Source organism: Urocampus carinirostris, chromosome 1 (genome assembly GCF_059441175.1).
Source record: "Urocampus carinirostris isolate Australia breed hairy pipefish chromosome 1, RoL_Ucar_1.0, whole genome shotgun sequence".
Classification (NCBI taxonomy): Eukaryota; Metazoa; Chordata; class Actinopteri; order Syngnathiformes; family Syngnathidae; genus Urocampus; species Urocampus carinirostris.
In genome coordinates, this window is record NC_142349.1 from 24532062 (window position 1) to 24555363 (window position 23302).

General features: G+C 38.4%; 1 protein-coding gene across 1 annotated transcript in view; it reads left to right on the forward strand.

Moving 5' to 3' along the window:
- Positions 1 to 1746: 1746 nt before the first annotated feature.
- Positions 1747 to 23302, forward strand: part of lasp1 (LIM and SH3 protein 1) — a 30409-nt gene continuing 8853 nt past the window's right edge. Inside the window, exons 1-4 of the mRNA XM_088331463.1 lie at positions 1747 to 2115; positions 11933 to 12027; positions 18907 to 18991; positions 22810 to 22917. Of these exons, the coding sequence (XP_088187589.1) occupies positions 2047 to 2115; positions 11933 to 12027; positions 18907 to 18991; positions 22810 to 22917 (357 nt within the window). The 5' untranslated portion in view covers positions 1747 to 2046. The remainder of the gene's footprint in view (positions 2116 to 11932; positions 12028 to 18906; positions 18992 to 22809; positions 22918 to 23302) is intronic.

The window sequence follows — 23302 nt, forward strand, 5'->3', positions numbered from 1 at the left end:
TATTGTATGCGCCAATATCTATCCTGTGGTATTCATAAACCGTCCTCCTTTGGACTCCTGTGATTGACAAACACTGCACTGCCAGTTGGGGCAAAAAAATGATATGTATATTTGGTGTTATGGGTCACAGCGTCCGGCATTATTGTCATATAATATATTTTGTACATAAAACGTCACATGGTGAAATCAAATGTGCAGAAGAAGTAGCTTTTGTCTGGAGAGAGGGTTTGGTATTTTTGAGGATTTTCTTTTCTCAAAATATATGTGTGGCTCTCAAAAAGTTAATCAAAATATTTGGCTTTTATAGTTCTCTGAGTCGGGCAGCAAGGCGGCGCAGTGGTTAGCGCGTGTGCGGCACAGTTCTGAGGTCGTGGGAACCTCCTGCTTGGGTTCAAATCCAGCTCCCGGAGTTTGCGGAGTTTGTGTGTTCTCCCCGTGCTTGCGTGGGTTTCTTCCGGGCACTCCGCTTTCCTGCCACATTCCAAAGACAGGTGAATTGGCTGGTCCAAATTTTCCCTAGGTGTGACTGAGCAAGTGAGTTGTCTGTCCCCGTGTATCCTGCGATTGGCTGGCAACCAGTTCAGGATGTCCCCTGCCCACTGCCCGATGATTGCTGGGATGGGCTCCAGCACCCCAGCGACCCTACTGAGGATAAGCGATGCAGCAAATGAGATGAGATGAGTTCTCTGAGTCAAAATATGCCCGACCCCTGCTCTAACAATTGACGTGATACACAAGCTGTTATATAGCTTGTCTCATAAATAAATAAACAAATAAATAAATAACTAGTGCAATGAGACTGATGCTTGATTTCTAAGGAATTGTGTATTTATATATTTACACATCTATATATTCCTATATTTATGTATCTATTTATTGATCTATTGCATACCTGTTAACCTGTACGGTTTTGCCGTACAAAGTACGTTTATTATGCATTTTAAGATGTGTACGAGAAAATCTGTACGGAAAAACACAAATTTGTCAATTATGGGTACCAGCCGGTATACACCGACTATCACGAAACGGCAAATCAATCAAGTCAAACGAGTTCACCGCGGAAGCCTCAATCTCGGTATCGTTTTTTTTCCGTTGCAAACGAAGAAAGCAGTTTGATGTAGTGAATGGAAGTCCGTCTCTTTTTAGAGAACCGGCTTTTTCGGCTCAACTCATTAAAGAGAGCCGGCTCTCAAAGGGCTCACTTGCTTTGATGCATTATATTACGAATTATTATGTTGTATAAAGAAGTAAAGAAAAAGAAGTATAAAATGAGAAAATTAAAAAAGACAGGTTTGTGGTCATCCCTTTAATCAGTATATTACCCACAATAATTGAATACAGAAAATGAATTCATAATTTGAATAAGAAAATGTATTATTCTACTTAATTATATTTGCATGTATTTTTTCCACCTACAGTGAACGTCCAAGTTACTTAATTTTTGAACCTTTTTTATAATAAACCTCATTCATGTCGAGCAACTCAGGATCTCACAACAAAATGTTAATTAACAATACATATGATATAACGAAACACACGTACAATATAACATGTTAAACTACATAAATAAACACTTTTGGAAAAAAAATATGGTTTAAGATAATTTTGTATTTTGTTAGGGAAAATACGACAGTTTGTAAGGGCACAGAGCCGTGGAAGTCGGCAGGTATGCTATTGATCTTTTTAATCAGTGGAGGTCCTCCCACGCAATTTCTTTCTGGGATCGGGAGCGCGCGACGGGCTGGGAGGGGCGGCAGGAGTGGTGGCGGAGACGTGTCGGGAGCGCGCTTTCCGGGTCGGCTCCTGCTTCTCGCTCCGAGAATGGACTACTGACAGCCAGCTGTGCGGCTACACGACGACGACAAAAACAGCTGCCGATCCACCGCCTCCTAACAGTTAACGCTCCACTCGGCCGTTGTCCATTCGGAAGGTGACGATATCTCAAAGATTGAGGGACGGGAAGAAGAAGAGAGAAAGGGCTGTTTTTTTAGCGTCATCGTTGGCGGTTCCTGTGCTAGCTTAGCTAAAGACGAGCATTCCTCCGACATGAATCCGCTGTGTAGCAAATGTAACCTCGTCGTCTACCCCACGGAAAAAATCAATTGTCTGGACAAGGTAAGCACACCCAATATTTGTTTCTTATTTAAGTGTTTTTTGAAGAACTCTTATTTTATTTGCAATCGGTTTAGTTTTTTTTCTACTTCAAAGGTAGACACCTTGCGGATTTTTCTTTTCGTTTTTTTTTTGTGAATGAATCGAGTACTGAAGTCAGATCCCGAAGGGGACGCGCATGTAAAGCTAGCAAAATAACTTGCCAAGCCAACATATATCCTTTGTAAACCCTGCGCTCGATATATCCTGCTTTTTCGAATATCTTTGATAAAATTGAACTTAGTTTTATTTTCTTGATTATTTCTTTTTCAACCTGTTCGGCGTTGTAATGGAGACAACTAGAGCGCGAGCCTGGCTAAGGCCTTCACCTTGATGGCGAGTGGAACGAATATGGTACCAAAAACACGGTACTTCTATGCTTCAAATACCAAAGGTTTACTCCTTATATATATTTCTAGTTGTTTAAGATTAAACCATTGAACTTGTACCGTTTCATGTCAAGCGCTTTCCTTCAGGCAATGGCTGGCCTTTTGGTGTCCAATGTGGGACGTGTCACATTCTTGCTTCCCTTTAATCTCTTATATAATTACCTAGTCCAGATTCGTTTTTATTCCCATACAGTGGGGTTAAGTGCACATTTTTGTGGCATAATCTTTTATTGCTCATGGGCAATGTTTTGACACTATGTCTGTTTTTTGAAGGGGGGGAAACAATATTTTTTTGAGGGGGGGCTAAAAAAGAAAATACACTTTTATTCAAAATAGAGTAATTGTAATATTTAATGCTAATGGCTAATGGTTTATTATTTATATTGCGCTATTCCAACTATCAAGGCTCTTAAAGCGCTATACAGTACATTCGAATACTCATTTACCTACTGTTGGCCTGGTATCAGGAGCAAATCAGGGTTCAGTACCTTGCTCAAGGATGGTTCAATATTGTCACAGCGAGGGCCTGGGGCCAAACCCATAACTATGCAGTTGCGAGACAAACAGACCACTCTATCAGTATAAGAACGCTTTTTCATGTAAAACCTGGAATTGGTTCCAGTATAGGATACTTAAATAATTGAGGTTTGTTTTCAATACCAAGGGGGAATTGTCTTCAGTTGTATTTTCTGCTTAAGTGTTGGTGTGATGAAAAACTAGCTCTGATTACACTAACCATGCAGGATTAACTTTTAAAACCTCTGAGTATTTGTAATCACGCAAAATATCCCAAATATGCGCCAATTGCAGTTTTGAAAACTGTTTAGACGCCTGCGTTTAACCCTTTCCAAACTAGTTTTTTTTGTTCATGTAAGCATATTTGTGATGGCTTAATTGTATGCTTCATTTTTTTCTTGTCTGTTTGTCACTAGCGTGGAAGCTTGTCATTTGTAGCCAGGTATATGATTACGCAGCGCCGTTCTAATGACAAAACAGATCTTGCCAAAATTTGACATAATTACCCTTTATGGTGCATTTTTACATTATTTTCTTATATCTACGGTGAAAATGCTGTTTGTTTCTGGTGAGCGATCTTCAAACTGAAGCAAATGCAAAAGGACACACAACTTTTGGAGCAAGGGTGGAAAAATACTACTTTATCAGTGTTCTCGTTTACCCGCGTTCCTGCGTCCTAGACTCATAATTTTTGCTGGGGACGCATAGTCTCAAATCCCCGAGACGCAACCTTTTTGACACAAAATTGTCATTATTACCTGATTACGGATTATTATTTTTTTTTACAAAGATTTACCGCACTCAACTTTTCGTCAGGCAGATCAGCCATTGTTGTTTTGGTCTCGCAGTTCGAATTTTCGTCTGCACGCCGATCTCGGCTAACGAGATCTCATTGCGTCGAGATTACGTCATTGTTGTGGTGCTTGTCGTCGAGGTAAGGTGAAAATCAACACAAAATTGGTCATTTCTTCAGCGTCAGTAATAAGTCGAAACATAATGCAGAAAGTGATAACAACGCCAATAATTCCGGCTTGAAAAAACTGCGGAGAAATTCTTCTGAAGATCGCGGAGGCAGGAAAACACGTGTGTTGAAGTCAACGATTCGACGAAAGAAAATAAACAAAAGAATACTCCTAGCAAGAAAAGGACTTTTCTGCCAAAATGGACTAAATTATATTCCTGGTGACGCTATGAGGAGGATGATAATGAATTGGACCTTGAGAAGGCATTACAACTGTGGCGGGACAGCAAACCATAAAGAATATATGAAAAATGCAAAATCAGAAGTGATAACTTGCTTTGTATTACCAATTAACTTTGATGATTAAAACTGAATGAAAATATAGATTAATATAATTATTTCAGCAATATTATTTTGTATAATGTACAATATTGTTGTGAACTGAATAATCTTGAAGTGATAAGTGATTTGTATTACCAATTAACTGTGTTGATTAAAACTGGATGAATATATGGATTTATATTATATATTTATCGCCAATTTACAATTTCAACCCCAATAACATTAAATTTTGGGGACCCATAGATCTCTGTTGGGATCCATAGATTTTTGAGCATGCGAGTCCCCGGGACACATCACTTTTCAGAGGTAAAATGAATACTGGCTTTATTGAAGTGTTTTGTGCAATGATAACATTTTCTCATTTTTTAAGTCAAATTCAGAAATGACTTTATTTTTTGTAATTAGTGAGGATGCTTCCCCCCCCCCCAATTCTCGCTACTTTCAAATTGATAAAGGCACCTTACTATCAATTTTTCTGTTTTCCCCCTATGTTTGTTGCAAAAGGTTATGTTTTGTTTGCGAATACAATTAAACCCAAGATAGTTACAGAAATAACATTGACAGTTTAACATGCATATTTAAATACAATAAAATGGAAAAATATGAGAACTCTATTTTTTCAGAACAAATAAGCCCGCAAGGCCTGAGTAAAAAAAATAAAGTCAACATCAGTAAATAATTACTATTTCCAAATGTTAGTATCCATCTTACTTTAATGTTTACTTTGGTCTACAAAATGTGTTTTATGTATGAGGCTACTAATTCAAGAACAACTTAACTCTAGCAAAATTTGTATCTAAGGAGAAACAATATGAATATTAATTGTGAGCAAACTCATTTTAATGTGTCCAATATGATGTACAGTGCTTACTTTTGGCACCAGGTTTTGATGATCCAATCCTATGGAGATGAAAGTGCAGAGTGTCCCATGGTGTGTCGGTTGAGTTTGGTTACTTGAATTATCCAAGCTGCTACGTCACACTGCACCCGTCATTGTTGAAGCACCACACTCACCAAAAGCATGCTAGGAAATGTGAGGCTTCACTAAGCTACAAAAATACGTACGAGAGTATGGGGAAATATTGAGTGAAAGTACTCTGTGTAAAATTGCCTCTGTCCTAACCTGAATATTGCCTACATTAAAGTGTAGTAGTCATAATCATTGACTTGTGGGGCTCTAACACATTGATCAATATTGTCGAGTATGTTTTTGCATAACTTGTGACTCTACTTAAAATAAATATTGCTTGCTGCAACTCAATATGTGGGTGCGGTCTCTTTGCAATAGCACTAGAATCCAACTTAATGATCTGTCTAATCAATGTCTGATTTGCTTTTGAAAATAAATTCTTCTCAGTGGGTTTCTATTTGTTGACAGTTGAAATCACCATAATTGCTCATACACCTCTGCTACTCATATCAACATGTGTGTTACAACTTACTGGAATGTCATTAATTGCACTTTACATGAGTGAGCCTCTGGCCAAAAAAAATCAGTCAAAACTTTTTGTGTATATACTAGTAAATGCATCACCTGAAACTATTTTCAAATTTGATGAATGAAAATCCAAACACTCATGACTTTGTTCTATGCTTGTAAGATGCTACATACTTTTGACCACCAGAAAATATTTGTGACTCTTTCCATATCAACGGAAAATAATGGATACATATAAAACTAGTATTTATCTTTATCTATAAATCTATATACCTTGGTCATATTCCTTTAGAGGGGTGACCAACAGCAAGACAAACACATATACAAAAACAAAGAAAAGAAAAAAAGAAAAAGTAGCAAAAAACACCCCAAAATATGACCATGGCCAACCCAAACAAGTTAAGCACCCCGGCACCCAAGTTGGTCATGCTTTCGTACCTCCAGATCAGACCTGGGCACTCCGGTCCTGGAGGGCCGTATGTTCTGCATGATTTTTGAGGTTTCTCTGATCCAATACAGGTGATTCCAATCACCAGTATCGTTAACGAGCATTTGCTAGCTTGCTATCGAGGTTATAATTTGTATCACCTGAGTTAAAGAAGAGCAAACTTCAAAATCTGGCAGGACGTATGGCCCTCCAGGACCAGAGTGCCCAGGTCTGCTCCAGATGAAACGTGACACAAGAAAGCGGCCGTGTCACTCAGGTCAGGGTGACACAACACACTATTCTGTTCAACAGCAGGGCCCGATAGCTTTCACTGGTTTACCCCTGCCACATCATCCAGGTGCCCTGCCCATCCCTTAGAAATGTTGTAAGTTCTAAGGGGCCGGTCACACAGACATTTGCGGCTGAATCACAGCCAGAAATTTCTGCCTTTGAGGCGGACGCCATTGGACGCATTAAGATCGCCATTCAGACGAGATACAGCGGTGCTTAACACGCAGTCGGAAATTCGTGCGCGGGTGGCAGCGCAAATTTATTCAGCGCTGCTCAAGTCTTCAGAGCGCGGGCACACAGACTTTCACGAGCTTACTGAGGCTTAACCACGGCCAGAAATTTCTGGCCGTGAAGCAGATGCTGTTGAGCGCTGTTGGACGTTTTGAGACCGCCATATAGACGAGATAGAGCAGTGCTTTACTCGCGGTCGGAAATTTTCACGTGGTTGGCCGCGTTCAAAACTTTTGAGCTGCTCAAAAGTTTGAGCACGTGTTAAACCGCGTGCCGCACACGTGGTCAACACGAGGTAATGACGCAGAAATGACGCGGAACGACGTGCTCTGGCCGCGGCCAGGGCGTGCTTACACATGGGTAGGACGGGAAATTTCAGCGGGTCATCGTGGGTGGAGCATGGTAATAGCATGTTCTGCGCCTGTATCGCGGTGTTATTACGTGAAATTAGCGTGTTACGCGTGTGACAGTCAAACGCCTTTCTCCGCGTATAAACAGCGCGAATGCCGAGCACACGTCATTTGTGCTCGTGACGTCAAGGGGGTGAACATGGATCCCCGTCAGCGTAGTTTCTCTTCATTTCGAATAAATCTTTCGGTGCATTCGCAGCAAAACTTTAATTCTGGGACCTTAGTTTAGCCCTTTGGTTGAGAGTAAGAGTCCCGGCTCCTGAGTTTTGTAGCGTATTATGAACTGACCGATAATGGATAATGAATAAAGAAGTTAGAACAATCTCCCTTAACCGAGATAATTATAACAAGTGGGAGATCCTAGTCTATATAACGCGTTAATTTAAACAATAAAGTGCGATCGTATTCTACAAAATGCGTTTGTTAACGCGGATGAAAAAGTCAAAAGCGATCGCAGCAGAATGCGCGTTCACGCGAGGGGTGGGTGGGTGGTTGGGGGTGTTGCGTAGGAGTCGGATTTGGGCTTAACACCGGCTCCGGAGCTTTTATACCCGTGGTCCACACGAGAAAATGACGCAGAAATGACGCGATGAGGAAGCGGAACAGTCGCCGGCGTCTTTTTTCCAGCCATACCAAAGATGAACAGCGGGTTGGCCAAATTTGCGCATTTTCCATCCCGGGCAACCACGGGCAAAAAAAACCCGCAAAATTTTAGCCGTGATTCAGCCGCAAACGGCTGTGTGACCGGCCCCTAAGGGATGGTATTTATCTTTACTATTCACAATCTAGGTTTTGCAAATGACAGGTGCTAAGATACAAAATGTGGTCTTTTTTTAAAAATCAAATGGTACCCTAGGCAAACATCAAAAAGAAAGGGATATTGTTGCCACTGCTCCACTTTTCTTCAGGATCGACACATCGCTGGAAAGCAGCCGAGATGTGTGTCAGCGTTATTACACATTGATTTTCTTTTATTTGTCTTTTGACGCCGGAAGTTCCCACAAGTGTAGTGTCTTCCTGTTGGTAAACAGTGATTAAACAATCGAAGGTTGTCATAGACCTGGGCTGGGGCATCAGACAAGACAACCCCAAAGTTTGACTTGCCAGAATTTCATTATGGAGGTCTTGAAACAAAGCAGACTCCAGCCGCTATATCGTTGAGCATGTCGCTCTCTGGAGACAACTCACGACATGCCATGTTTTCGACAGTTCGACTGGACTAAAATTGGGCCAGTTTTGCGTCGTGTGTTCGGGCCATAAGTCTTTCAGCAGACACATTGGATGGCTGTTTTTTCCACATTTGATACTACCAATGCATTATTCCATGCTTTTGACTTATATGGAATCTGGCCAGAGGTGGCCGACATTCCAGAAAATCGATTTACCCATGAAAAAAGGCTGTCAAAAGCCTGTTGTTATCTCATTTTTTGCTTCCATTCTTGCAGGCCTCTACTCTTGACCCTCTTATTTAGCTCTTCAGTGCTTGTTTCCAAGAGTCGGCTCAGGTGACCAGTTTTCTTCTGCTGCTAGCTTCTGTGTTGCATTTCCCGGACATGAAAACAAATCAATTAATGGAGGCACTACCTTAAAGTCCAGTTCTTTTGTGAGAACAATTCAGTCAGTACAAAGGATCGTTTGTGTGACAGTTGCATTCAAGTGTAGCCCATACCAGAACACATGCCAGGAGACAGGAACACTTCCTTTTCTAGCCTTCTTACTTAAAGTCCAAGTTACTATCCAGCAGTAAGTGGACATCCACCGGTGGGAACTGGCCGCAACGCTTCTTTTGATCTGCAGATTTGCAGCTCTCGCCAACTTACAGTTTACTGCCACCACATTACATTTCTGTGAGGTCATTCAAAAATAATTTCTTGTAATTTTTATCTGATTGTCTAGCGTTACTTACATCATTTTTTGTTTCTTTATATTTAAGGCCGTTACGTGTTTGTATAGATTTATACTAATAATGAATTTTTTTTTTTTTAACATCTTTATATATAGAATTTGATAAAAACAGCCTCCTTGTTATCGGTAATATACAACATCCTAAAAAATTTAGGGTCAACACCTCTCTGGAATTTCCATGTTGAAGCTATTTATGCTAAGCAGTGCCTTGAACAAGACTTAAAAATGGATTTGAACTGACGCAGATTTTCCCAATGGTCACAGAAGCATCAGAATATTTAGCAGAGCCCGTGACAGTCACTTGAGTCAATGTATAATCCGACTTCCTCATAATAACTAGGAAATGGGTCTGTAAGTTGTTTTGATTAACAGTTATGGACTTTCTTTTTACTGTTTCTGCAGGGTTCTTTTCAAAATAAGAGCCTCTTTATTGTATTTGAAATTATCAATGGTTTTGGAATTTGGCAACGCAGTCTCTATTTTTATGAACATCACATTTGTAGTTTCAGTAAAGACTGCCCCATTGCCAGTTACTTCAGCAATCAAAATCACAAGAATTTTGTACTGAAGCAGACCGTATTTTTATCATCTAATACTTCCTCTAAGGTAAAGGCATTATCAGATGCTACCAGTCAAAGCTTCTTGCATATATTTGTGTACATTTGTCATAGGACACAATATTTTGGCATCTTGCACAAAGTCCATAATGAAGTGAGAAACAACTACGATGATGAGTACAAGTATTTGTATTACAGTATTAAGATATTTGCAGAAAGCTGTGACATTCCCCGAGTTTCCTTGCCACACAATTTTGTAACACATCAACTCTGACTATTTTGTGAGCGTGTTCATCACTATGGTGTAAATTGAATTACTTTGACCAAACATTAAATGCTAAATATCCATTTCAAGTCCCTCAAGTTTCAAGGTGTTATTTCATGACTAGGCGCACCCTCTACAATAAGCCTATTATGTGAGCTAGTTCCCCGAGCCTGACTGAGCATGTTTGCTCATGAGTGGACACCCTTATAACCTACATACAGTATTACATGCAAGTAGTCTCTATTCATACACGCACTTGTCCCCTTGAGCTGTGAAGATGCGTTCTGGTCTTTTTAATTTAATTTTTTTCCCCCTTTTAATTGGCTGTTTCTTGGCCTTCACTGCTGCAGTGTCCTCGTTTTTCAATCTCACTGCCGGGTCAGACACTTAAAATAAGATGGTTGCCTTCCACCATGTGCTTTTTTAGTGTTTAAATCTGAAATGTTAACTACCCCAACTTAGGCAACACTAACTTTGGTGCATTTTGACAGAAAACAAACATAATGTATTGTGTGCGTGATGTTCATCCATAATCCAGTCATTAATTACACAGGGCTTTGCACTTTAGAATCTTTGGAAAAGAATATAGGTTTTAACCAGTTTGTACTGGCTGTGCAGGTTGACAATGTCAATCCTATGTTTGTTCTCACTAGCATTGTCAAATAAAACAATTATAAAATATTATTTTTATTCTTTTTAAATATACTTTGAATTACTTGTAGGCGTTGTTACATGTCAAGTCAGATTGCACTAGATGGACAATAAACCATTAGTGCAGTAAAGTCAGCACAGTGTTTGGTCTCTGTCGCAAGAGGAAGTAAGTCAATAGCTTTTCTCATCAGCAGATGAATAAGGTTTGTCTTGGAATGTGGGTTAGCAGGATTTGCGTGATGCTGAACAAATATTCATTGCTAGTCCTACTTGGATGATAAATTAACTGTTTGGGAAAAATCATTCCAGCCCCGATCACAAGTAGTATAGTACAACACTACTGCCCCACAGATGGCTTGAGCTGAGCCTCGTCCTTCGAGACAATAGATAGACAATATGTCTAAATGCAGTGGAAAACCTAATGGTAAACATATTTATTCAATTCATTCTTCACCCTTTTTCCGAAGTGTAAGACACGTCCCCAAAACCTACCACACCTGAAAATGGTCAAGTCATGTTTATTTGTACAGTATAACCCATTATGATCTTATAAGTTCAACACCAAATAAGTAAAATTGTTTTTAGAATTGTTAGTTGTTTTATTTCTAAGACTAATGATTGCCCAAATCAGTGTCAAACACTGTAGCTAAATACTGCAACTGTTTGTTCCTGGCAAGTTTTTGTTTGTTGTTTATCACTACAGAACTCATTCATAATCGCTGCATATCTACATCAGTCTAAACAACAACAAACAATGGAAGGAAAGTCTTAAAGGCCTCAAATATGCTGATGCATGTCATCAGATAGGAGACCAAAAATTGGTTGAAAAGAGGTACTGCGCCTCCAGTGCTGGTGACGGAAATGCACAAGGCACTCAAACAACAGCCCCAAACAATATGTATAATCATTCAACCAACTGCAGCACTATGCTGTTTAATAAAACTAACATTTAACAACTGGACTGCAGCTTTATACATTGTCAGCTTTACAGCATAATTGGACCTGTGTCCTCCATGTTTTGTGATAAAATGGTCAAGACAACTTTTAGATTTCTCCTTTTGTGCTCTCATTGTAACACTTGGTTCGCTGGAGGATAGCCACACTGTCACTCTCTCCCTTGTCTTCTCCATCTCCTTTCTTGTTCCATATATATATATATATATATATATATATATATATATATATATAAAATATAGGATATTTGTGTTGCTTTTTTTGGAGGAGCCAGCTCTGCCCAACATGGCTACAACATGGCTCTTTGCAATTTTCTTACAAATCGTTCAATATTTGATATTGTTTGTAAGGAGCTAGTAAATAAAATCTAGAATGAGTCTTTTTCTCATGCCATGTGAAAATGTTGACAATTTATTATTGACATGTTTGTTTGTGCCCCCACAGTACTGGCATTCGAGATGCTTCCGCTGCGAGACCTGCAATATGTCTTTAAACATGAAGAATTATAAAGGTTTTGCAAAAAGACCATACTGCAATGCGTAAGTTTGTATAAATGTTTTTGTGCATGTCGATACCCAACATAGGCCCCTCTTTCCCTCCTCTTTGCTGTCTTGTTTATCCCGAACTTTCCTACCACTCCCTCCCTGACTGAAGAAAGTCCTGTAATATGTGTTGTGGGAAACTGCTTCCCTGCTTGGTGAAAGAATTGGACGGGTTTGGTGGGTTCTGGGCGGGGGGGCGAAATCCACAAAGGAAATTCCTGAAGTTCCTCGCAAGTGACACAGGAAGATATGGCGCTAACTGGCTTGTTCACTCATGCTGCAACACTAATTCCCCCATGTGGAATCTTTGGAATCCCTTTTCAGTGTGATGTTTTCTTAATTTTTCCCTGTGTATGCGTTTCATTTTATTCTGCACTCATTATGCGGTCAGGGATTCGATTTTGGATGAAACTGTGGTATAACGCAAACTGATAATCACCTATGATTGTAGATTACTTCTCTCATTTATTTTAGGCCACGGTTTTATGTAAATAACATCCCCATTTCTTACTTCAGCTTTTTATTTTCATGTGTGACCACTGGCTGTCCAACTTTCCTGTCAAGTATTCTTCCCCTGTTATTGTTATTATTGTGCTTGGAGAATGAATACATAAGTTGCTTCGAGAATGAATACATATTAATTAGAAATAATCTTTTACTTTTTTATCACGTGCTTTCTGTAGTATGTCATGTGTAAAGATAAAACATTAAAGTAGACCTATTTTTAGATATATGCTTTTGAGCAGGCAGGTTTTATTCTCACAATTACGCTCTCACTATAGTTTTCTCCATGCGTATTGCGCAATTCAGATGGGTATAGATCCACACCTACTTTCAAGCCTTAGCCCAGCACAGTGTTTGAAATTCAATGAAACGTTTATCATATTGAAGATAAACACTTAGTGCACCACCATTAACCATTGTTTACTTCAAACTATTGACCTCTGATGAACTGCTTTTATCCTGTAAATATAAAAAGCAAACTCAAAATGGGTGGGGCGGATAATGTATGAACCATAACACAAAAATCAGTGGCACCTTGGCAGAATTTTACTGTTTGTCCTCAGATTGTCAAAAAGACCAAGATTGTAATAGACCCTTACGTATCTGGACCTGGTATTGTTAATGGTGCTAACAATGACACCCTTATCTTTTGTCACAAATGCCCTAGGGCCTAATACCAAAGATTTGGCCAGGGTACACTATTACATTGCAGTAGCAATCTGTCCCATGTGATATAGACTGCTACATCGTAGTTATGTTTCTTGTGATATTGCAGCACAGTCTTTATTCGTATTATTAATACTGTACAGTGGTACCTCTTACAAATTTCATTTGTACTGGGAGTAGCTTCGTAACCTAAAAAAGTCATAAGTAGAGACGCATTTTGAATGTAAATGTGCTAACCCATTCCAAGCCCCGTAATATACAGTATTATATTTTTTTGATAAACCATAAAAGAGCATCACAACATGAAACAAATACATGTTAAACTACATTACCGCACATTAAACATAAAACGAGAGGCACATTGTACAAAAACAAAGAAATAAGGAAATGAGAAAAATATTTAATTAGGTTTCTGCCTCGCGTTTCTTGAAAAACTGATCTAATGACGTCTGCGTTTGCCAGCTTTTGACAATTCGTCGGAAACGCGCAAGGCAGACGTAGCAATAGCTCAATTTGTCAACAGTTTTTCTGGGTGATTCCTTTCCACAAATTCTGAGACCTTGTGAAATTTTGAAAACATGTCTTTAATTTGGGCTGATATCGTTACATTTTCAAGGAGTCTAAAAGGGCTGCACAGACAACAAATTATTGCAAACTATCGACTATTATTATACCATCCCCTGATCTAAAACCTACAAGAGGGCAAGGAATAACTCAAACCTCAACATGAGGAAATTAAAGAAACCTTGAGAAGGTTCCGCACATGAGGTAATCATCGTTCCAGGATGACCAGACTGCAACGGATGTTGCAATAACAAACAATACACAGATATTGTCAACATGAAATATAGCTCATTCATAAGCTATTAGAATATAAGTTTTTTAAGACCAGATTTAAAAAGATCCAGTGAGGTTGCAGATCGGATCTCTGGGGGAAGCATTCCACAACTCAAACCAGTTTTTATCTGCTATAAGCCACTTTTTTTTTTTTTCATCTTTGTTTTTTATAACCTTTTAAGGGTTCACATTTTCTTCTACATTCACCTTAGAACAGTTTGGTCATTCCCAGGGCAGGTTACACACCATTTTGGGACCTGGCTCAGATTATAGACCTTGTTTAGCCTGCAAATGAAATAAAATGCAGGGTTATTCAAGTTCTCAGTAAACTCTTTGAATGCATAAGCATCTATTCTAGTGCCGGTCTTTTTTTGTATAGCTCAAAGCATATTCATTTGTATTTTGTCTGTCCTTTTCACTTATGCTTACTAAAGCTAGCAGGAGCCAGACTCTTCAGTATGTTTATTTGGCTTCTTTGTGTTTGTTTGGAACAGTTCATTTAGAGTACAAAACGTGTTTGTATCATGCAGCCTTCTAGTCAAGAAAAATTCTAATGCTCATTCATACTGCTGCTTGACCAACGTTGAAGCATACACAGACTGTAATAGTTTTTTTGAAATTTAAAAGACGTATACATTACTATTATGTTGCCCTGAAGAGGGATAGGTACTTGAAGACACACACCAAACGAAATTGTGCCCCTTACGATCCTTGTGGTTAAGGGAACCAACCAACCATCCAAAAACTCATTACTATTTAAGTTAATTGTGGGTACCTGTGGTTAGATATGGCTCTTCATAGAAATTGTTGAATCAAATTCACTAGGTCAAATCCATATTGATTGTCTTTTTTTTTTTTAAATCAGTTTCATCATAACTACCCTTCACATCTTTATTAGACGGAATTGTAGTTCCACCAGTCTGGTCTGGTTTGAAGACAATTGCACACCAAAATGGTCAGGATATACATACATAAGGTGGAATGACATAGCCGGTTTGTAAGACCTGTTGTGACTGAACAAAAAGGTTTCTGTACATTTTATTGAGTGCATTTACTTATTAGTCTGCCTGCCCAGAAAGCACTGTCTCTGCCCATTGCGCACAGTAATAATATAGCAAATGGTCAAGCTTAATTTCAGGTTTTTGCGTCTGCTGCAGGACCCCTTTAACTGCCTTTAGGTGCTAACCATAAGTGCATTCGCCGCCCAGTCAAATGTGTGAATCATTGAGTTTGCACTGACGGATGGGTGTGCTCATGACTCACTTGCACTATAACCCCCCCACACACACACATACTTTTAACTAAGCATGCGCACGTGCGTGCTTGTGTTTTAGAACAAATATTACAGTTTTACTAAATTGGCATGTCAGCTGAAATGTAATTATATACATTTACATACATACAGTTGGGGTTAAAAGTTTACATACATTTGTGAAGAAAATAATGCCATGGCTCTCTTTGAGCTTCCAGTTACTTCTACAACTCAGTTTTTTCTCTGATAGAGTGATTTGAACAAATAGTTCTTTGTCACGAAAATGGTTATGAGGTTTTGTTATTGTACGATTTTATTATGGGTTTACAGAAAAAGTGAGCAAATCTGCTGGGTAGAAAATAAACATAGAGCAGCACTAATGTTTGGTAATATGTCCTTTGGCCATTTTCACTTCAATTAGGCACTTTTGGTAGCCATCAACAAGCTTCTGGTTGAATATTTGACCACTCCTCTTGACAGAATTGGTGCAGTTCAGTTAAATTTGATGGTTGTAGAAGTAACTGGAAATTATAGAGAGCCATGACATTGTGTTCTTCACAGGTATATGTAAACTTTTTACCACAACTGTAGATATATATGTACATTTGCATGTATATATTATATTGTAATATGTAAGGTTTATGACCTTAAAATTGATCAAAATGTCTTAAAATGCAAAAATAGGAAAAAAGATATTGTTAGTCAACGTGTTGCCAACCTTTCAAAAATAACCTTTTTTTGTGAGTATGTAGCTGTTTATTAGTAAGATTGCTCTCTTCAGCCAAAGAAAAATCAGTGACAAGAAGATAAGTTGCCCCGGGAAATGGCTGAACTTAGTCACATAAGTTCCATTTCCACTGTGGTCATTGCTTGCATGTTGTTCATACAACGGAAACAGCAGGCGAGTCAAACGTAACAGAATATATATGCATCTTTCAGACGCTTTTGTTCTATAGTTTTTGTTTTTGTTATGTACTATCCTCATTAAATGTATTTGAATGTAAGGGTACTGATTACTTTTTTTTGTTAAAAAAATGGCATTGTGCCATTGAAGTCTAAAGCCATCATTGGCATTGAATGAATTTATGCCCATGACGTCATTAACTGTAAATGGAAGTGAATGAGTTAATAAATATAGAGTAAAATAAATGTTTAACACTTTGTATTGACACTCATTTTCTTAATTGAGTAGATTCAATTGAATTAAATGTATGGTAATGCAGTCAAAGATATTGTTTTTCAATTTTTAGAAATGGTAAGATGCACAAAAATATTGGCCTTTAAAGTTGCGTTTGCTCATTTACATTATTTATTTGAACCAACGGGTAGGGGGATTTGCTACAATACCTCAAGAGATACTGTAAATTCAAGGTGGGTTGGATTAAAGAGCCGAGCAAGCTGCATGTGGCCCATCGGCCAGAGTCACCCATTGTCGCTTGAAAAAAACTTTAACCTTAATTTTATCCCTTGCCATGGGTGTGTTGAAGTGAAAATTTGTAATATTTAATGCTTCCTAGTGGTACAAAAACTTTCATTCGGTAAAAAATAAAAGTTGATTTGAATACTAGGCAAAAGTACATGAACATTCGTACAAATGTTAATTTTTATTGGAAAAAAAAAATAAGATCAGGAAATTGTTTTCTTTTACATAATGGCAACATTACCTAGTAGTCGCTGCCATCTTTGTCTAGCATCCTACTGCTACACTATGTTCTTGGCACTGGTTTTCGTTTGCATTAGACAATAGAGTGACATCTAGTGGTCAAATATTACACATTGGGCCATGACGCTCTGCCATGGGATTTTTTTCTGACAGAGCAGAGCCTGTAAGTACAAGTATTTTCTGGTCACTCCGGTATGTTTTCTATGTTAGAGTTTTTAATTAAAAACAGCAGTATTACTCGGGATTTTCTTATTACCTGTTGTCAAGGAAACCGTAAACAGGATGCCTAAATAGGCTACCACTGCTGATTTTAGTAAGACCATACTTTAAACATGCCTCAGGGCTTTGGGCAATCTCTAGAGTTCCATTGAGTTGAATCTGTATTCACTGCCTCAGGCTTAATCTTTGACAATTCTAATATCAATGTCATTAATTACAGGCTTGATATGGCATTTTTATGTGGACAATGTAAAGCTGCCAACTATTGCGGAAATAACTGAACACAAACCAGTCCCTACCCGTGTGATTATAAAATGTCAAATGACTTAGGTTGATGTTCAGAGGACAATGAGAATATACTGATTCCCCTTTGTTTTATTAAACATAAATTTGTATGCATTTAAAAAAAAAATTCAGCTGGGGCTGACAAATTTAGGGTCAATTCAAGTCAGGTTTATTTGAATGGCCCTCAATCACAAGCAGTTTCAAAGGGCTGTACAGACTACAGCCTATTATTACACCATCCCCTGATCCAAAACCTACATGACGGTAACGGAAAACTCAACCTCAGCATACAAGGAAATTGAGAAACCTTGACAACGGGCCTCACATGAGGTAATCCTGGACGACCAGGCTGCAATGGATGTTGCAAGGGCATCAACAAACAATACACGGATATCAACATGAAATATAGGTCATTCATAATCTATAAAATATTTTTAAATGGTCTTATACTTGTAATGATTTTAGTTCAAAATATCATGTGTTCTAAATAAAACGTGTAATTCATTATTTTTTTCTGCCCCACACTTTTTAAAAGGTCAACATTAATTAAAAATCTCAGAAAATTCCAAACACTTTTGATCTTTGTTATCAAATATTAACATGTATATCCTTACTCACTTCTTGTATAATAAAAACAAAATTACAATTAAATGTATATACCGCAATAATATGGCAACTTTTCAAATATTGCTGCCACGCAATAACTCCTGCTTCCTAGATCTTATCGCTTTTTGAATAAGCCTGCGGTTGTCAACAATTTTGTCTTTCAGCTAGCTATATGTAAGATTATAATATGTTGTTAATATGGGAGACAAAAAAACAACACCCATAAATAGCAACGCCAGCACCTAATGCAAGCGACAATGTCTCAAAATTAACTACTAATGCTAGCTGCCTTGTCTGCGAAATCAGTCAATAATGTGCCTATTGGCGACGCCCGACCAAATATGCACTAAATCCGGGCTGTAGGCTGCCATAAGTTCTAAACCAGGCACCTATAGTAGTCGACATGTTTGGTATGAGTAAACCAGTGGCGAGTAGTTAAACCAATGGGGGGAAGCCATGGTAGCATATGGGTTGAAACGCGCTGCAGCAGAACGTAACAAAAAATATTGAAATATTTGACGCAAACTGTTTTTTCCGCTCACATGCTCTTACCTTTCTCCGGAATACTTTAACCTTCAGGCTTCTGTTAGCCCACGCTTGGGCACTCACTCAAAAGCTTCAGTTTCTCTTTATTTGACAAACATCTTTCCCCATACCCTGCCCTTTTGGGGTGAATCTTGCATGAATTGGTTCTTCCAGGGCTCTTGCCTCAATGTATTCGTCATTTTAAAAAACAAATGCCTCACAGTTTTGAGGGGAACACAGGGTGCTCACTGTGGATGCCAGGAGTGTGTGTTGTTGGTGCTCATTTTGAGTTGAGTTTGAGTGTGTGTGTTTTTTTCAGACACTACCCCAAGCAAAACTTCACTTGTGTGGCTGACACTCCAGAGAACCTTCGTCTCAAAAAGCAGACCAAGATGCAGAGCCAGGTCAGGTTACTGAAGTGATACTCAAGCTTTGCGAAACACGCATACATTTGACGATATGATGACTCTAAAAATAAATATTAATTCAATATTACATTCCTAAATCTAGTTTTTTTGCAATAATACGTTAAACAAAAGCCTTTTTCCCTATTGAACCCAATGCACTTGTGATTTTGCACAACATTTATAGTTGGCACTTTATCAGGCACTGTTTTAACAGCATGACCCTATGATCGCTTTTTTACCTCAACCCCCCCAAATCTTAACCGGGTCATTAGTTTTACAATGATTGCTCCAAGAGGATTTGCTCCCACATTGATGAACATATCCAATTGAAAAATAGCTCATGAAAGAGGTGTTTTTATTTTCTTTTGAGTTTCTCTGTGATACACTGAAAGAACTGCATGTTACAGGGAGGGTAGTGGGGTAGTTTGAAGTACTGGAGCAAAGAGCTGATGGTCTTAGTGACAGATGGTGTTTTTATTTATGCATTCTCGTTGCGCTCCATGCGCTCCAACAAGCATAAAGTGAACCCTCACTATTTTCGGACCAAAGCCTAAGATTTACACTAGTGCTGAACTGCAGCCCCGAAAACTACCAATTACTCCTCTTTCATAACCTTTTTAAGTTTTGGATTCAGAGTAAAATGCACAAATTAATAATTTCTCTATTTCCTGACAATTTCCTGCATCAATTAAATGGATTAAATGCATTGCTTTCTCCAGCCTCAATACTAAGAATCTATCCTAGTAACTAGTAAAAAATTACAACAACTTGTTCATTCAATGCATCGGGGGCTACGTACGTCTAAATCCTCAAGAGGCAGTCGACTGTGAAGCAATCTGTTTCGTATTTGGAATGGTCGAGTATTGATACCAGGGATTGGAATCAGGCTGAATTTACCCATTTCAAGCGCAGTGAAATGTATGTGACATCAAAGGCCAAATTGGCAGGGAATGAGTTATTTTAATTTAAAGGTTCTAACAGTGGGTTTCTCGAGGCATTTTATGATCAGGTACTAGAAATGAAAGCAATATAGTAAAAAATGAAATGTTTTTGTCAGAAGTAACAAATACAAATTTTTCACTACTGCCTTTTTTTCCTCACTTCACAAAATATTCATTTTGTGGCAACTTTTTTCTCTATTACATTTTAGAATTAATATAAATTTTCATTACATACCTTTTAAAAACCATGTTATTTATTTTGAAACAGAAGGATCATAATAGACATGTTTGCTAACGCATTTATCAATGAAGTCCATTGATTGCACTGATGACCACTGACTGGTTGACAAAGCAGAGCCAATCAGATACTCTAACGGGCCGGAGAGTGCTGGAATTAGGCTCCATAAGAGAATGACAAGCGTTCTGCTACACCAGAGACAAAATGAAACCATTTTAAATGGATTGCGTATGGGCCATCGGACTGTTGAAAAACAAATTCGTGTCTGGATGATGTCATCAGTCACTGAAATTCCTCATGCCCACATATTATTGGAAAGCTCGATCTCTAGGATTCAATTTATGCTGCCCATTTTAAAATGTAGTCATCACAGAAACATCACGATCAGTCTAAAACAAGATACCCGAAATCTATAAATCTTGCATGAGGCCTTCAAATTTGATGATAGTATGCAACCATAGCCTCTTTACACCTGTGAGAGTCTAGTAAATCCAACTGTGTAAAATATTTGCTCCAAAACACACAATAATGCCAACAGATTTAAAAAAACAAAAAAAACAAAAAAACACCTAAAAGCATCTTCGCATCAATGGACATTCCTGGTTGCTAGCTGTCTGTTTAGCCCCATAATTCCCGTTTGCAAATAAACAGACTAGTGAAATTATTTTCCATAGGCTGTTAGCCTCTGAACTTTTGATTGACACCACTTTCGGCCAATTGCAGGCTTTTTTTTAGTCTACAGAGGCCGCATTAGCCTATTTGAGCCTGTATTGATAGACAGGAAAACACCTCCTTTACCTAACTTAAGCTGTTAGTGACCGATTCAAATGAATTTTGACACATTGGTTAGCCATTGAAATTCTGAAAAAATCGATATGAAGATGTCATTATTGTATTCAAATAAGAACCCAAAATGTACGTTATTCATTTGCATTCAACCTTTCTCTGAGCAAGTGTGCACAATAATGATACAGACGGAGAAAGAGAGTTCAATCGTTTACAACTCTTTCACGATGTCTAAAAAAATGGTCCAGGTAAAACATACAAAGGTTTGCAAAGGTTTTAGTTTTGTAAACTGGTTGTCTCCAAATGGCCACTTTTGGAAACACCTAAACCTACTCTGATAAAAATGTGTAGAATACAATGTTTAGTTTTTTTCAGATTGTGATCAAATTTGAGAATGTACCAGGTAAGGATTCAAGCTATTTTCATACCTGTTTTCCAGCAAATATGACCATGCTTCACTCATCTGCAGGTAATTAATTGCAAAAAAAATCGCAATGGTTCAAGAACAGCGTTTAATTTACTTTGGGTATTTCTTGGATTGGGATTTTAGGCAAATTTACGGGAACGTTAAGGGGTTAAAAAAAAAAGGCAGATGCCAACATCGGCCAATATGTTCAATATCGGCGGTGATTATCACCCAGCCAGTAAGTAGGAATACATTTCAAACAAGAAGTGGAAAGCCAAGAGGCATTTTTTTTTCAGAACGGCCACCTTTTAAATGTACTTATTGTAATTTCATTCCAATTATTCCTTAACCAAGCGTCCACAGCAATTGTTTGTTTTTCAGAAATAACCACGAGTCATCGTCAGCAAAATAATTAATGAGTGAATAAAACGGTTTGTTTGGGACCATTTGCTATGGGAACCCTTTCCCCATGAAAGCTACCACAGTGCATTACATGACTGAGTGGGGGAGAAAAATAGAGAACATAGAGACGAAGTGAACTGAGGTTGTGAAGAAAGAGCAGAGATAGAAAAAGACAGCAGAGTACTGGGCGGTAGGAAGGGAAGGAGGAGCTTGGCAGTAAGAGGAAATGCAACGTCCCCCAGACAACGCAGAAAGATCTCCATGGAAAGGGGGGGGGGGGCTTGTACGTAATCTGTTAAATATCAATGAACGTGCATAAAGGAATGGGAAGGATGCAGAAGTGGGCGGGAAAGAAAAGCAGCAATGTGATTGGAAGTGAGCAGAAACAGGAGACATTAAAAATGAGGGGGTCAACAAGGAAATGAATCTTCAAGGCTTATCTTAAGTGTGCATGCAGTAAACAATGAATCACATCACAAAATGGAAAGAGTATGAGATTTGTCCTCATTCCTTTGACATTTTCATTTCTTAGGTGAAAAACCATGCACATGTCCTTTAAACTCAAGTTGATACCTAACCTACCGAGTCAGTCCTGCAAACATAAGAAAAAGCTCTCCCTGTGCCCATATATGGCAAGCACCTTTGCTGTCACACCCTCTTAGAACGGGAAGTGCTGCATCACCACCAAGACAAAGCAGAACACACTAATGACTCTATGCTATGCCCTCCCGTGGGTCACAATGTCACTGGTTCATGATTTTATGCTAAATGGTCCTACCCATTCACTCCAAATTTCCATTAAGAAGTAAATGCTGAGAAATAGCATCGGCTTGTTTAGAAGATTTTATGACTTTTTAAAAAAAATGTAATTGTGTTGGAAAAGAAATCCAGAATGTAGGTCAACCATTCAAATTAATGTTAAATATTAACTGCTGACGCACAAATGCAAATCCCATCAAGCAATTATTTCATTTTGCTTCTGTGTTTCTGATCTCAAATATATCTACCAGCTGAAGAATTATTTTGTTTTTGCTGTATTTAGGTTCTCTACAAGGAGGATTTTGAAAAGAATAAAGGGAAAGCCTATACTGTGGTCACAGAAACACCAGAGATGCTGAGACTCAAGAGATCGCAGGACCAAATCAGCAATGTAAGTTTCCATTATTTCTGGTTCTCGCTCCGTCCTGTGTTTGATACTTCGGTGAAATTGATATTCTCAACGTTTGAAAGACCACATTTGATTATTGGTTACAATGCTGACTGACTTAAACACCTAGAAATCATTATAAAAGAAGCCTTTCTCTCCACCTTCAAACAAATTAATAAGAAATGGTGGGCACCCATGTAAAACTGGTAAAAAATATGAACATGTACAGACACCCTGGTAAATGCATTTATATGGTCGCTGTTTCCACATTTTATGTTTTACTTGTATTTGCAAATGCAAGACAATAATTTCCCCCTCAAAATGCAGTTTAATTCTGGCTGAAAATGACAATTAGCGCATTATTGGTTTTCGCTGCCGGAAAATAATG